Here is a 16,475-nt window from a genome sequence, read left to right on the forward strand (position 1 = left end):
AAGGCGTCCGTGGGCGGCAACTCACCGTTTTCAGGGAGTGTCCAGGGAAACAAAGGCGTGCCCGGCCGTTTCCAGGGAGGGTTCCGGACGTCAGCACCATCCAGGATCATCGCAGCGGCTGAGTAAGTCCTGAGCTGGGCAGAGACTGCACAAACTTTAGTTTGTGCAGCTCTCTGCACAAGCGTTCGTATCACTGCACAGCGATTACCCCCTCCCCTGTAGGCGGCGACTACCTGATCGCTGCAGTGCAAAAAATAGCCTGCTAGCGATCAGGTCTGAATCACCCCCACAGACAGTAAAACTTATCAAGCCTGCCCTTACTGTATGAGAGAGGGAGACCTAGAGAGAGAGAAGACCAGCACACCCCAGCTACACAGCCCCAGTGAGGCTGTCAGCTCATAATATCACAGTGAAACACTTATGATTTCTGTCCTGTATAGGACACAGATTGTGTACAATAGCGACTCTCCCCCTTTGCCAGTTTTCCAGCATGTCTTGAGTGTCAGGAGGAGCTGTGTGTGCCTTCTGCAGTAAGCAGAGGAAGGCGCCAAAATGCCGCTGGTCCCACTCTGAGGTAGCTCCGCCCTTCCCCCCTCAATGGCACCTGAGCTACAGCGTTTATTTTATCCTGGCAATGCTTCCTAAAGTGCTTAAAAATATCACACAAGTGCTAGCTTAAGCCACCAATAGCCAGTGTACACAGGGGGCTCTAGCGGCCCCCCCCCCCAGGAGGGTCCCGTATGCCGCGCCCGCGTTCAGCAGCACCATGAACCTGGAGACCGCCCTAGCGGGGCCCCATGGTTTGTACTCACCACTGTCGTCACCTACAGGCTAGTGTTAGGGGCGGTCGGCGTGCTGCGATTGCAACAGCTAAGGTGCTGTGCCCCACTGAACAAACAACCTCTTAGGGCGGTGGTCCTGCAGCGGGGAAGCAGCTCTGTCACCTCACAAGGCTGGTCTCCCCCCTAACTCACATGGTGCAGGTATGCTGTTGCCCAAACAGCATACCGAAAATAATAAAAGTTTAAAAGAAACTGAAGAAAACTCTCTGGAGCTGCATCCTCTCCTGAGGGCACTTTTTTCTAAACTGCCTGTGGGAGGGGGTATGGAGGGGAGGAGCCAGCACACCCAGTGAAGAAATTTAAAGTGCACCGGCTCCTTTGGACCCCGTCTATACCCCATCGTACTAAGTCTCCCCAATATCCCTTATGGATGCTAAAGAAAAAACATTATCACAACATTCTATTGAACACATATATGGATTAGCACCTCAATGTTTGCCAGGGTGCTTATTCTGCAAGTGATTCCTGCAAAAGTAGTGTGATAGAACTGTATTGAGGAATCCACCCTCCTATATACGGCTCACTGATACACTGACGGATTCATCAGTGTTCCCACTGAGAAGACATCAGCATGGAACAGGGTGCCATGTTACAACTATGGGGGTCATTCTGAGTTGTTCGCTCGCTAGCAGTTTTTAGCAGCCGTGCAAACGCTATGCCGCCGCCCACTGGGAGTGTATTTTAGCTTAGCAGAAGTGCGAACGGTTTCATCGCAGAGCGGCTACAAAAAAAAATTGTGTAGGTTCAGAGTAGCTCAAAACCTACTCGGCGCTTGCGATCACTTCAGACTATTCAGTTCCGGATTTGTCACAAACCCGCCCTGCGTTCGCCCAGCCACGCCTGCGTTTTTCCTGGCACGCCTGCGTTTGTCCGCACACTCCCTGAAAACGGTCAGTTGACACCCAGAAACGCCCACTTCATGTCAATCACTCTGCAGCAAGCAGTGCGACTGAAATGCATCGCTAGACCCTGTGCAATACTGCATCGGCCGTTGTGCCCGTACGTCGCGCGTGCGCATTGTGCCGCATACGCATGCGCAGAACTGCAGATTTTTAGCCTGATCGCTGCGCTGCGAACAAATTCAGCTAGCGATCAATTCGGAATGACCCCCTATAGTAGATGTCATTTCAGCGGCACGGATTTTAGCAACTGCTTTATATACTGAATAGCACATTGTGGTGTGAAAGACTTAACTCCAGGATTAACCTTTGCAGCATCACGCTTGAAACATACAGATATTTGTGTATGGTACCAGGCATATGTAAGACTCCACTTACTGAACTTTTTATTATTACATTGGTATATATTAATCATATTTATTAGTGTTTCTAGTGAGGATATGGGATTTATATTTGTTTGTAGCTACATTTTATTGCAATATTTTATTATCAATGTATTGATACAGTATATTTTAACGAATAAACAAGTGATAATTCTCATCACCAAGGAATATTTAATACGATGCCAGAGCACTATGCACTTTCTTTGTTAATTTGTTTTGGATTGGCGATCCCACACAGTTGTTAAGGGGGGTAGACATGGAGCGATTTTTGCTTAATTTCTAAGAAATCTGATTGGATTGCTTAGAAAAGAAGCATACATCGCTCCGTGTGTATGCCCCATAGCGATAGCAATGCGCTGCCCCGCGCATCGCTATTGCTGACTCTAGATTGGCCTGCATGCAGGCATAATCTAGTCCAGTCGCTCACTTCCCCGCTGTGTGAAGTGAGCGTCCCCCCCCTTCTGCTCAGCACACATCGCGCTGTGCTGAGCGGAGGGAGAGATGTGTGCTGAGCGGTCTGTGCTAGATCGCTCAGCACACATCTCCCCGCGTGTAACCCCCTTTAGTGTTGATAATTGAAAGGATCTCTTTTTCTGCTCCTAGGAAATAACCTCTCTCTTTCCTGAGAAAGTAATACTTGACAAACTCATTTTAATTATGTAAAGTGAAGTAAAGTCATTAAAATTAATAAAAAAAAATCAAACCAGGACAAATACAATAAATCATGAGAGCAAGCCATTCATTTCTGCTTTTAATGAATTCAGAGCATTATGTGTGTCTAGTACTCCATATGTACTAATGCAGGGAAGGTTTTCATCCGCAGTCGATCTAGCTCCATGCGGAGCACAGTGATCTCTTGAACTTGCGCCTTTGCAAGATCTACTAGCTTCCGGCGCTGTACAATGTCCATGTATCTATCCCTCGCATTCTTCGCAAAACTTTGCTCTCGTCCTAAAGTAACCATCAGAACAAACCAGTAATTCAATTATTTTTCAAGCCAATGCAAACACCTTACACAAATTAGAAAATGTTTTTCTTTCTTATTAAGAAATATACGTTATGGTAAGAACTTATCGTTGATAACCGTATTTCTCCTAAGTCTACAGGTTCCACAGGATAACAGCGACAGCGGATTGGCACCAAACGATCAAAAGCTTTCTGGCCTCCCAGGATGCAACGGGCCCGTCCATATATCCCGCCCACTGGCTCAGGCAAATCAGTTGTATTCCAAAGCACAAGGCAGGAGCATGATGCCCTAATCAGGAGTAGAGCCCTAACTAGGCGAGAAGAACACACATGCACACCCTTCCATACAAGAAGGAAGAGGTTAGTGAGTAGTGGGATCCCTGTGGAACCTGTGGACTTAGGAGACATACAGTTACCAACGGTAAATTCTTACCATAACGTATATTTCTCCGGCAGGGTCCACAGATTATCCACAGGATAACAATGGGATTTCCCAAAGCAATTTAGTGGTGGGGACGCTCCTGATTGGACAGGAGAACCTTACGCCCGAATTCAGCGTCATGAGAGGCAAAAGTATCCAAGGCATAATGCCTAATGAATGTGTTAATGGAAGACCATGTGGCTGCCTTACATATCTGTTCTGCTGAAGCACCATGTTGTGCTGCCAAAGAAGGACCTACCTTATGAGTTGAGTGAGCAGAGACATTAGGCGGAACAGGGAGATCAGCTTGAGAATATGCTTCTGAAATCGTCATTCGAAGCCATCTTGCCAGCGTCTGTTTAGTAGCAGGCCATCCTCTCTTTTGAAATCCATAGAGAATGAAGAGAGAATCTGTCTGATGGCACTGGTACGACCCACGTAGATCCTTAATGCCCGGACTACGTCCAGTGACGCATCTCCTGCAGAAAGTCCCTATAACTGAAAAGCTGGGACTACAATTTCTTCATTAAGGTGGAATTTAGACACCACCTTCGGAAGATACCCAGACCTAGTTCTGAGAACTGCTTTATCTGGATAAAAAATCAGAAATGGGGAATGACATGACAGCGCTCCTAAATCTGATACTCTTCTAGCTGATGCCATAGTAAGTAGAAAGAGTACTTTTGCTGTCAACCATTTAAGATCCACCTTGTTAAGTGGTTCAAATGGGGCAACTTGAAGGGCTTTCAGGACTAAACATAAGTCCCACGGTACTGTAGGTGGAACAAAGGGAGGTTGAATGCGTAGCATTCCCTGGAAAAATATATGAACATCCTGTATATTGGCAATTTTCTTTTGGAACCATACAGTCAATGCCGATACCTGCACTCTCAAGGAAGCCACCTTCAAACCCTTATCCATTCCTTCCTGAAGGAATACGAGGACCATGGAAACTCTAAATGATTTCGGGTCCATACCTCCTTCACTGCACCAATGAATAGAGGCCTGCCATAATTCAGTGATAAATACGCGCTGAGGAGGGTTTCCTTGCTCTGAGCATTGTTTGAATTACCTGTTTAGAGAATCCTCTTGACTTTAGGATAGAGGTTTCAAGAGCCACGCCGTCAAAGACAGTCGATCCAGATGTCTGTGATAACAGGGACCCTGCATCAGTAGATCTGGACGTTGAGGAAGCAGAAGTGGAGCGTCCGTCGACATTCTCTGCAGATCTGTGTACCAATGCCTTCTGGGCCAAGCCGGAGCTATTAGAATCACGGCACCCGTTGCTTGCTTTATTTTCCTCACCACCCTAGGTAACAGGGTGATCGGAGGAAACAGATAAGCCAGATGAAAGTCCCATTTCACCGACAAGGCATCCACAAAGATCGCTCCGGGATCCTTTGTTCTTGACCCGTATACGGGCACTTTGTTGTTCAGATGGGATGCCATGAGATCTATCTCTGGCAACTCCCATTTGTCTACTAGAGTCTAAAAGACCTCCGGGTGTAGAGCCCATTCACTTGCTTGAATGGTGTGTCGACTGAGAAAGTTCGCTTCCCAGTTTAGGAGTCCCGGAACGAAAACTGCGGACAGGGCTGGAAGATGGAATTCAGCCCACTTTAGTATGTGACTTACCTCCTTCATTGCTTTTTGGCTGTGAGTTCCTCCCTGATGTTTGAGGTACGCTACTGCCGTCGCATTGTCCGAGCGGATCTGGACTGGTTTTCCCTGAAGAATGTCCTTTGCCTGAATCAGTGCCATGTATATGGGCCGAAGTTCTAACAGGTTTATCGGCAGGCAACTTTCTTCTCTGGTCCATTGTCCCTGTAACCATAATTTTCCGGACACTGCTCCCCAGCCCTGAAGACTGGCATCTGTTGTCAGGATCTCCCAATCTGATATCCAAAAGGGTCTCCCTTTGTCTAGATGGGATGTCTGTAGCCACCAGGCTAATGACTTCCTTACCTTTACTGGAAGTACCATCGTCTGTTTCTTTATTGTCTGATGTACTCCATTCCATCTGGCCAGAATCGGACGCTGCAGAGGCCTCAAGTGGAATTGTGCATACTCCACCATGTCGAATGTTGAAACCATCAACCCCATCACTCGCATAGCTGCGTGAATGGATACCCTCTGACTGTGTGTCCTGAATCTTTGACTGTACCTTGGATATCTTGTTCCGAGGTAAGAATACTTTCTGCAGACATGAATCCAGTACAGCCCCCAAGTAAGTCATCCGTTGTGACGGCACCAGAGATGATTTTGCCCAATTTATGAGCCACCCGTGCCTCTGCAGACATTGTCTGTTGGAGATGGCACAGAAGCAATTCCTGTGATTGTGCCAGGATTAAAAGGTCGTCGAGGTATGGAAAAATTCTTATCCCCTGCTTGCGGAGATAAGCTGCCATAACCACCATAATCTTGGTAAATACTCTGGGGGCTGTGGCTAACCCAAAAAGTAGGGCCTGAAACTGGAAATGCTGCTAGAGGATAGCAAACCTGAGAACACTGATGGGACAGTGCTATAGGAACATGTAGGTAAGCATCCTGAATATCCAGGGATACCATATAATATAATTTGTTTAGCATTTTGAGATTGAGAATGGTCCGAAATGACCCATTTAGCTTCTGAACCAAAAATATGTTGTAGTAAAAACCCTGTCCCCGTTGTGCATGTGGTACTGAAGCAATTTCTGCACTGCTTCTTGCAAAACCCTGGCCTTTGTCTCTACCCGAGACGGGCTGGTGCAGAAGAACCTTCGAGGAGGATGCTTCTTGAAGGGAAACAAATAACCTAGAGATACCGCTTCTTGCACCCAGGCATCTGTTGTAGACTGCCGCCAGATTTGTGCAAACTGAAGAAGTTGGCCCCCTACCCTGGGGTCCCCCAGGAGGAGGCCCACACCATCAGGCTGATGGCTTATCTTCTGGTTTGGAAGATGGCCCGCTGGTAGCCCAATGCTTTTTTGACTTGCCAAACTTATTGCATTGGGGCTGTTTATGATCTCTTTTTCCCTTTGGTTTTCCTTGTGCCCGAAAGGGCCAGAAAACTGGACCCTAGGTTTGGGGTTATATGTGAAAGGAAACTTGACTTTCTTGGAGTCTGCTTCTGCCTCCAGAATATCTGTCAATTCCTTACCAAACTGAATATTTCCAGCAAAAGGCAAAGATTCCAAAACCTTCTTAGATTCTGAATCAGCTTTCCACATACGCAACCAAACTGCTCTGCGAGCAGCTATTGTTGAGGCTGATGCCCTAGAAGCAATAGTACCCATATCTAATGCAGCTTCTTCCAAGAATACTGCAGCCTGTTTAATATGGACTATATAGGATTTTTGCTCTCTAGAAGCTGATGAAAAATCACCTTCCAATGCATCAGCCCAGGCAGCCACTGCCTTTGCTATCCAAGCTGAAGCCATGGCTGGCCTTATGACTGCTCCAGACAGGGAAAATATGGTTTTTAGAAAACCATCCACTATCCTATCCGTGACATCATTTAAAGATGTTGACAGCAAAGGCAATATAGATTTTTGCACTAATCGAATCACATGCGTATCTACTTTAGAAGCCATCTCCCTTTTTGAACAGTCCCCGGCTGGAAAAGGATAATTGGAATCCCATTTTTGGGGAATTCTATATTTTTTGTTGGGTGTTACCCAAGCTTCTTCCATGATTTCCGTCAGCTGGTCTGACCCTGGAAACTCAGTCTTAACTGCTTTGGGACATTTAAACACAGGAGCCTTGGTTTTTAACACAGGCTCTGTTGAATCTTCTAAAGACAGAATGGCCTTCATTGCTCTAATTAATTCAGCTATATCTATTGAGCTGAGACCTTCCTCCTCTTCATATGTTAAGGTAGAGTAAACTGAGCTTTCATCTTCCAATGAATTGTCATGTGTAGCCTGTGAAGGTGAAGATTTACTTACCATCGCTTTATCAGCTTGTTTCATTTGAGAAGCTGCTGGGGGAAATGATATACCGTAGGTAGGGAGCTGCATGTATGGGTACCCTATACCTGGTACTGAAGCTGTAGGAATTATCCGTTCAGCTATACTGGACAAAGTCTCTGCAAACATAGCCCAAGGTGGATCCATCTGTACCTGATGTTGTACAGGGATCTGCCTTGTGTTCTGCCGAAAAGCAAAACAATTTACACATAAACTATCCTGAACCAGATCCTGAGAGGATAATACAGTTTTGCAAGACAAACATGATATAACTGTTGCTGTAAGTGTACCTTTGTCACTTTTGCCGCTCTATGACATGATAAATAATCAGCACTTTCACAGTGTACTACACAATTTGTGACTGTAATCACTTTAACTCTCTAAAGTGATATCAATCTGACCCTACCCATGCACCAGCATTGAGGATCAGAAGAAACAACTGACAAATATATATTAAAGTCAGCAATCACACTAGCAGTCAGTCACATATCATATATTAGTCATATGAGCACATCATCAACTACAAACACTTTTTAAAGTATGTAGGCGAACATTTACTGAATCCTGTATAAACAGATCTAACGTATTCAGACGCAATGCGAAGGAAACCACAGTAAATGTACACAGACTCATATGCAATAGGCACTTAACTATTCGTACTTGAAAAAGTAGATAGAAATTTAGTCCTATATAGCCCGTACTCAGAAGAGTGGGATACAGGGAGACTCACCTCGCTTCCAGTGATCGATCAGTACGTTAGCAAATGCTGAGTGGATCCAGACGCTACTAGTATACACTGCCGCTCCAGGAACCTATAGCGGACACAGACGCACCGGTCTCATGGTAACGTTCAGTGAACACAGATGCAGTGGTCACACAGCCGCCTATGCTGCGACCGGATCTCTTGTGGTAGCGCTTAGTGAACACTGATGCAGCGGCCTATGCTGCGACCGAGTCCCCTCTGGTAGCATCTGAGACGGAAGTGAGGAATCAGTTCATGGTGGGAGACTCGGCGGAAACTGGTCATGAACCAGGGGGAGGGACGACCAGGAGAGGGTCTGACTCCCCACTGCTGACATCAACCCTAGTGATCGCGGCCTCATGCTATTCCTAAGATCACTAAGGCCTAGCGCTGGAGCACCCATGGTGGCGGCGCGTCAGCTACTGTTTGGTAGTCTCCTCCCAAAACAGTGCGGCTGTGTCCGTATTCCATCTACTAAGCGGAACCGATGCCTTACCTTCCCTCCGTGCTCCGGCCACAGCCTGGTAACGTCTGATGGACCTGCTAGTATATTCGACACAGACGCCCGCCGAAACAGCACTGTACTCGTGGGTAAGCGTTGTTGCGACCCGGCGGAGAGTTGTTGGAGCGACTCTTTCCAGTATGCGTAAAAGATCACTCAAAACATAGTAAGACTATAAAAATAAAATAAGAAAGCTTGGGGCTGCTAAGGAAACAGCAGCCCCCTGACCATGGTCCGGCTCCTGCCGCACGAAACAAAAAACTGATTTGCCTGAGCCAGTGGGCGGGATATATGGATGGACCTGTTGCATCCTGGGAGGCCAGAAAGCTATTGATCGTTTGGTGCCAATCCGCTGTCGCTCCATCATATCCCATTGTTATCCTGTGGATAACCTGTGGACCCTGCCGGAGAAAAATCAAAGCATAAATAAGCATTCTAGGACAACCACAGATTATCCTTTCCATTTCCATGTGGCTGGCTTGGTGAGATAACCCTAAATAGATGTCTACAATTATCGAATTGTAGGCAATGGTGCAACTGCAAGAGTTGCAGGGGCTGCCACTGCTCTCAGACCCAGAGGTGATGGAGGCCCGGCAATGCTAGGTCGCTGGTTATTTCCAAAACCTCCTCTCTGCTCTAGAAAGAGCTAAGTGCATGCAACAGCACACGCCAGGGTGCTAAAGCAGCATTGCCATGTTCCTTACCAAATTTTGCTATGGGGCCTGTTAATGCTTGTCGTGGGTGTTGGTGTCTCATTTCTACTAAGTATTTACTCTAGATTTGTGACTGTTACATGTTGACTTTTCAAAATGGAAGTGAAGGATAGAGCCGCTTCTATGACACAGCAACACTGGATTCCCCAGCACTGCGCATGCACCATCTGGCAGACAGAACAGGGCTTCCACATGCGTGTAAGGAAGTTATTGCACACACATGAGCGATAAGGACACTGGCAGGCCAGGTGGGCTTTATAAGCCAAACCCTATAAACCCCTCTCAGGACAGGAATCGACACAACTTATCCCTCTTCTCTGCCTTCGCCCCAGGGACATTATTGCCACTGTGGGGACATATTACTATGGCACAGCATGAAAAGCGTTGGGTATGGTATCCCGGCATCCAGGATCCCGGCGGTCAGCATACAAATGCCTGGATACCAGCCGCCAGAATGCTGGCAGCAGGGAGAGTGCTAGAAAGCCCCTTGCGGGCTTGCTGTGCTCACCACACTGCAGGCTCGGTGGCTCGCCACAGGTTCTATTCCCACTCTATGGGCGGTATTCAATTATTTTCACCCCTTTCCTCACCCGTTCTGTTTCTGCCCTCGGGGGCGTGGTATAATTATTTCAGCTCGCTATCCCCGGAGTAGCGAGGCACCCAACCCATTACCCAGCTAAACCTGTTTACTATGGGTGCAATATGCAAGATAACCGGCATCATTTTAGAAAGGAGATAGGGCATGATATAGCATTTGAATACCACCCTATGAGTGTTGTGGACACCCACGAGTGGGAATAGCCCCTGTTAGCTGGGATTCCTGCTGTCGGCATTCTCAGTGGTCGGGATTCCGGCGTTGGTATCCTGGCCTCCGGGATCCCAACTGCCGGCAATATAACTGTATCCCCATGAAAAGGATAAATTGCCAGCATGAGGTTAATTGCTTCATGATGGTGTGGCATGTACTGTATGCTGCATATTGGGAGACTATGGGTGAGGCTCGTGAGCCATAACTATAGAACTATGCATTAACCAATAGGAGTAAATAACATATAGAAATCCTTTTGAATACAGCAGGTACAACTCTCCTTATTGTGTGAATAATAATCCAGCAATACAAATAAACACTTCAGCAGAGAATCTACAAAAAGCCAAGCAGGAGTGAATAGCTCGTGCTGGAGACCCTCATCCTCTTCATCAACATGTATGTTCACTTGCCATTAGGCACCAGCTAATGATAGAGCCCTTATAAGGTGAAAACGCATGTGGTGTCCTTGGCATATGTTAGATGGCCCCTTCCCTTTCTCCTCCCAGTTTGCCAGTCGTGCAAAGTTGTATTCAAGAGCTGCATAACACCAGTATGTGGTGAGCTTCTGGGCATGCGCAGCGCCAATTTATGTATTTTACACAATATAGCAGCCCCATATTTTGCATGTGGAGATTATAGTTTGTTACATGAGTATTATATGGAGGTTTGTGAAATGCATATATGTCAATACTGAATTTGGGAGATGCTTAATATAAGGAGATTTATGGTAAGACTTACCATTGTTAAATCTCTTTCTGCGAGGTACACTGGATTCCACAGGGAATAACATCGGGGTGTAGAGTTGGATCTTGATCCGAGGCACCAACAGGCTAAAGCTTTGACTGTTCCCAGGATGCACTGCACCGCCTCCACTATATCCCCGCCTCCAGGCACTGGAGCTCAGTTTTGTCAACCAATCCATGGAGCAGGTAAAAGAGACGACAGTAGTTAGTAGTCACATAGAACAACATTCTCAGGAGAAGGGACCAGCGGCTAATAAAATACAGACCCAAAGAAGCTAAGTGCATCAGGGTGGGCGCCCTGTGGAGTCCAGTGTAACTCGCAGAAAGAGATTTAACAATGGTAAGTCTTACCATAAATCTCCTTTTCTGCAGCGGGGTACACTGGTATTTCACAGGGAATAACATCGGGGATGTCCTAAAGCAGTTCCTGATGGGAGGGGATGCACTGTAGCGGGCACAAAAACCCGGCGTCCAAAGGAAGCATCCAGGGAGGCGGAAGTATCAAAGGCATAGAACCTGATGAGCGTGTTCACTGAGGACCACGTAGCCGCCTTGCACAATTGTTCTAGGGACGCGCCACGGCGGGCCGCCCAAGAAGGTCCATCAGACCAAGTAGAATGGGCCTTGATAGTAGCAGGAGTTGGAAGTCCAGCCTGTAAATAAGCCTGTGCAATCACCATTCTAATCCATCTGGCCAAGGTCTGCTTATTCGCAGGCCAGCCACGTTTGTGAAAACCAAAAAGGACAAAGAGAGAATCAGATCTCCTAAGAGAGGCGGTTCTCTTCACATATATACGGAGAGCCTGTACCACATCCAAAGACTATTCTTTGGAGGACAAACCAGGAGAGAGAAAGGCCGGAACCACAATCTGTTGGTTAAGGTGAAAAGACGACACCACATTAAGCATATAACCAGGGCGAGTTCTAAGAACCGCACGGTCACGGTGAAAAATCAGAAAGCATGACCGACAGGATAAGGCACCCAAGTCTGAAACCCTTCTAGCAGAGTCAATAGCCAGCAAAAATAAGACCTTAAGTGTAAGCCATTTAAGGTCCACAGACTCAAGAGGTTTAAACAGAGACTCTTGTAGGGCATCCAGAACAACCAACAAATCCCAAGGAGCCACAGGAGGAACATAGGGAGATTGAATCCGTAAAACACCCTGAGTGAATGTATGAAGTCGCAATTTTTCTCCGAAACCATACCGACAAGGCTGAAATATGAACCTTGAGGGAGGCCAGATGAAGGCCTAAGTCCAGGCCCTGTTGCAGAAAGCCAACAGTTTGGCAGTACTGAACTTGTACGCATCATAATTCTTAGCCGCACACCAGGTGAAGTAAGAATTCCAGACCCTATAAAAAATCCAAGCCGAAGGTTTATGGGCTTCAAACATAGTTTGAATGACCGCCTCAGAAAATCCCTTGGCCCTCAGAACTGAATCTTCAAGAGCCACACCGTCAAAGCCAGTCGGGCCAAAACGAGGAGGTCTGGGCGTTGCGGAAGTAGAAGAGGACGCTCTATCAAGATTCCCTGCAGGTCTGAGAACCAATGCCGTCTGGGCAACGCTGGAGCGATTAGAAGTAGTAATCCTCCTCCTTGCTTGAACTTCCTTATTACCCTGGGCAGGAGTGACACTCGAGGGAACACGTATGGCAGACGAAAGTTCCATAAACGCTGCTTGAGGATCCCTTGTCCTTGCTCCGAAGACCAGAACCTTGTGATTGTGTCGAGACGCCATCAGGTCTACATCTGGTAGGCTCCACTTGTCCACTAGGAGTTGAAAGACTTCCGGATGAAGGCTCCACTCTCCGGCGTGTACGTCCTGACGACTGAGGAAGTCCGTTTCCCAGTTGAGGACCCCGGGAATGAACACTGCCGATATGGCTGGCAGATGGCGTTCTGCCCATAGAAGAATCTTTGACACTTCCATCATTGCCATGCGGCTTCGAGTGCCGCCTTGATGATTTATGTACGCCACCATGGTGGCGTTGTCCGACTGTACTTGAACAGGCCTGTTCTGTTCCATAGGCAGGGACAGTTTCAGAGCATTGAACCCTGTCCGCAACTTCAGAATGTTTATCGGAAGGAGAGATTCTGCCCTGGTCCACCGACCCTGAAGAGAGTGTTGCTCCAACACCGCTCCCCAACCCCGTAGACTGGCATCCATCGTTAGGAGGACCCAGTTGGAGATCCAGAAGGGACAACCCCTGCTCAATCATTGGTACTGGTGCCACCAGCTCAGAGACAGACGAACTTCCGGAGTCAAGGAAATCATGTGAGACCTGATCCGTTCACTTGGAAAGAATTAACCGCTGCAGAGGACGAGAATGAAATTGAGCGTACTCTACCATGTCGAAAGCCGACACTATGAGGCCTAGTACTTGCATCGCCGAGTGTATCGACACACAAGGGCGAGAGAGGAAGCATCGAATCCTGTCCTGAAGTTTCAGGACTTTCTCTGGAGACGAGAACAACCGTTGGTTGTGTGTGTCCAGTAACGCCCCCAGGTTTACGATGCTCTGAGCAGGAACCAGCAAGGATTTCTTCCAGTTGATGAGCCACCCGTGGGCTTGCAGGAATTGGACCGTCAGCTCCAGATGACCGAGGAGAACATCTGGAGAGTTCGTCAGGATCATCAAGTCGTCCAGAGACGGCAGGATCCTGATACCCTGAGTGCGGAGAAGGGCCGTCATGACTGCCATGACCTTGGTGAAGATTCGTGAAGCCGTGGTAAGTCCAAGAGGCAAGGCCTGGAATAGCAAATCGCAGATATTGCTGATGCGACATGGCAATAGGTATATGTAGGTAAGCATCCTGTATGTCCAGGGATACCATATAGTCCTTGGGCTCCAAGGCCAGAACAATAGAGCAAAGAGTTTCCATACGGAATTTGGCTACCTTCACAAATTTGTTCAAAGACTTGAGGTTGAGAATGGGCCGTGAGGTTCCACTCGGTTTCGGAACTTGGAACAGCGTTGAATAGTACCCCCTGCCTCTCTGAGCCAGAGGCACCAGCACTATCATGCCTGTGTCCAGGAGGGATTGTACCACGACAAGTTTTTTGCTTTCAACGTATCTGAAGGGATATTTGTCAAGCAAAACTGGCGAGGGGGCGTTTCTTGAAAGAGATGGCGTATCCATGAGTGGCAACTTCCCTCACCCAAGCATCTGAAGTGGTCTGTAACCATACCTGGGCGAACCTCAGAAGTCGACCTCCCACCCTGGGGTCCCCCAGGGGGAGGCCCGCCCTGTCATGCAGCAGGCTTGTCTGGTTTGGAAGCAGGCTGACGGGCAGCCCAGGAACGTTTAGGTTTGGGTTTAGAGGTTTTGGAAGTGCGATCCTGTTTCGGGTACGCCTGACCCTTGGCTTTACTTGGAGGTCGAAAGGAACGAAAGGTGGTACTCTTAGCCTTCGGAGCATCTGCATCAGTGTCTGATGGGTCAGTATATACACCATCTTCATCGGATAAAGTATCCGAAACATGCGTGGATTGTGATGAAGAAATGGCCCGCTTAGATGACCCTTTGGTCCCAGGGGGGCGAGGGTCAGGCTTTTGTTTAACCAAAGACTGATTTAACTGCTGTAACCGAGTCGACCCATGGTGGATTTACAACAGGAACAATATGTGATTGTACAGGCACAGGAGGTCCCACAGGGGGCGCAAGTCTTGTTACTAGCATAGACAGTAAATTAGAAAAAGCAGCCCAAGGTGGGTCTTGGTTTGCCATCGGTGCTGCAGGGTGACCGAGGGGTACAGAACCCCCAATACCTGGACCCTCAGCTGGAATATTTTCCTCAGATAAATCTGCGGCTTCAGCACTGCATGACGCAGGATCAGGCACAGATATCCCGCCATGTGACACAGACATTATTGGAGAATGTAGCTCTAGGTCGTAACAGTACAATATAGCCAGACACAGTACCTGACAAAAAAAAAACCTGTGGAGTGCGATTGCAATGCAGATCACAAACAGAGGATTTAAGTGGTATATGGTGACTGAAATACATAGAGAAAAATACCAAACAGTATATTCTGTGAAACACTATATACACTGCTCAAAAAAATAAAGGGAACACTAAAATAACACATCCTAGATCTGAATGAATGAAATATTCTTATTAAATACTTTGTTCTTTACATAGTCGAATGTGCTGACAACAAAATCACACAAAAGTTATCAATGGAAATCAAATTTATTAACCCATGGAGGTCTAGATTTGGAGTCACACTCAAAATTAAAGTGGAAAAACACACTACAGGCTGATCCAACTTTGATGTAATGTCCTTAAAACAAGTCAAAATGAGGCTCAGTAGTGTGTGTGGCCTCCACGTGCCTGTATGACCTCCCTACAATGCCTGGGCATGCTCCTGATGAGGTGGCGGATGGTCTCCTGAGGGATCTCCTCCCAGACCTGGACTAAAGCATCCGCCAACTCCTGGACAGTCTGTGGTGCAACGTGGCGTTGGTGGATGGAGCGAGACATGATGTCCCAGATGTGCTCAATTGGATTCAGGTCTGGGGAACGGGCGGGCCAGTCCATAGCATCAATGCCTTCGTCTTGCAGGAACTGCTGACACACTCCAGCCACATGAGGTCTAGCATTGTCTTGCATTAGGAGGAACCCAGGGCCAACCGCACCAGCATATGGTCTCACAAGGGGTCTGAGGATCTCATCTCGGTACCTAATGGCAGTCAGGCTACCTCTGGCGAGCACATGGAGGGCTGTGCGGCCCCCCAAAGAAATGCCACCCCACACCATTACTGACCCACTGCCAAACCGGTCATGCTGGAGGATGTTGCAGGCAGCAGAACGTTCTCTTTGGCGTCTCAAGACTCTGTCACGTCTGTCACATGTGCTCAGTGAGAACCTGCTTTCATCTGTGAAGAGCACAGGGTGCCAGTGGCGAATTTGCCAATCTTGGTGTTCTCTGGCAAATGCCAAACGTCCTGCACGGTGTTGGGCTGTAAGCACAACCCCCACCTGTGGACGTCAGGCCCTCATACCACCCTCATGGAGTCTGTTTCTGATCGTTTGAGTAGACACATGCACATTTATGGCTTGCTGGAGGTCATTTTGCAGGGCTCTGGCAGTGCTCCTCCTATTACTCCTTGCACAAAGGTGGAGGTAGCGGTCCTGCTGCTGGGTTGTTGCCCTGCTACGGCCTCCTCCTCCACGTCTCCTGATGTACTGGCCTGTCTCCTGGTAGCGCCTCCATGCACTGGACACTACGCTGACAGACACAGCAAACCTTCTTGCCACAGCTCGCATTGAGGTGCCATCCTGGATGAGCTGCACTACCTGAACCACTTGTGTGGGTTGTAGACTCCGTCTCATGCTACCACTAGAGTGAAAGCACCGCCAGCTTTCAAAAGTGACCAAAACATCAGCCAGAAAGCATAGGAGCTGAGAAGTGGTCTGTGGTCACCACCTGCAGAACAACTCCTTTATTGGGGGGTGTCTTGCTAATTGCCTATAATTTCCACCTGTTGTCTATTCCATTTGCA

The 16,475-nt window shown here is 47.8% G+C and overlaps 1 protein-coding gene across 2 annotated transcripts in view; it reads right to left on the reverse strand.

Moving 5' to 3' along the window:
• Positions 1 to 2,862: 2,862 nt before the first annotated feature.
• CFAP43 (cilia and flagella associated protein 43) overlaps positions 2,863 to 16,475 on the reverse strand; it is a 265,732-nt gene continuing 252,119 nt past the window's right edge. For both annotated transcript variants that reach the window (XM_063927999.1, XM_063927998.1), the window contains one exon: positions 2,863 to 3,075. In XM_063927999.1, coding sequence (XP_063784069.1) covers positions 2,903 to 3,075 — 173 coding nt within the window. In that variant the 3' untranslated portion in view covers positions 2,863 to 2,902. The remainder of the gene's footprint in view (positions 3,076 to 16,475) is intronic.

This window comes from Pseudophryne corroboree, chromosome 6, assembly GCF_028390025.1.
Source record: "Pseudophryne corroboree isolate aPseCor3 chromosome 6, aPseCor3.hap2, whole genome shotgun sequence".
NCBI classification, from domain to species: domain Eukaryota; kingdom Metazoa; phylum Chordata; class Amphibia; order Anura; family Myobatrachidae; genus Pseudophryne; species Pseudophryne corroboree.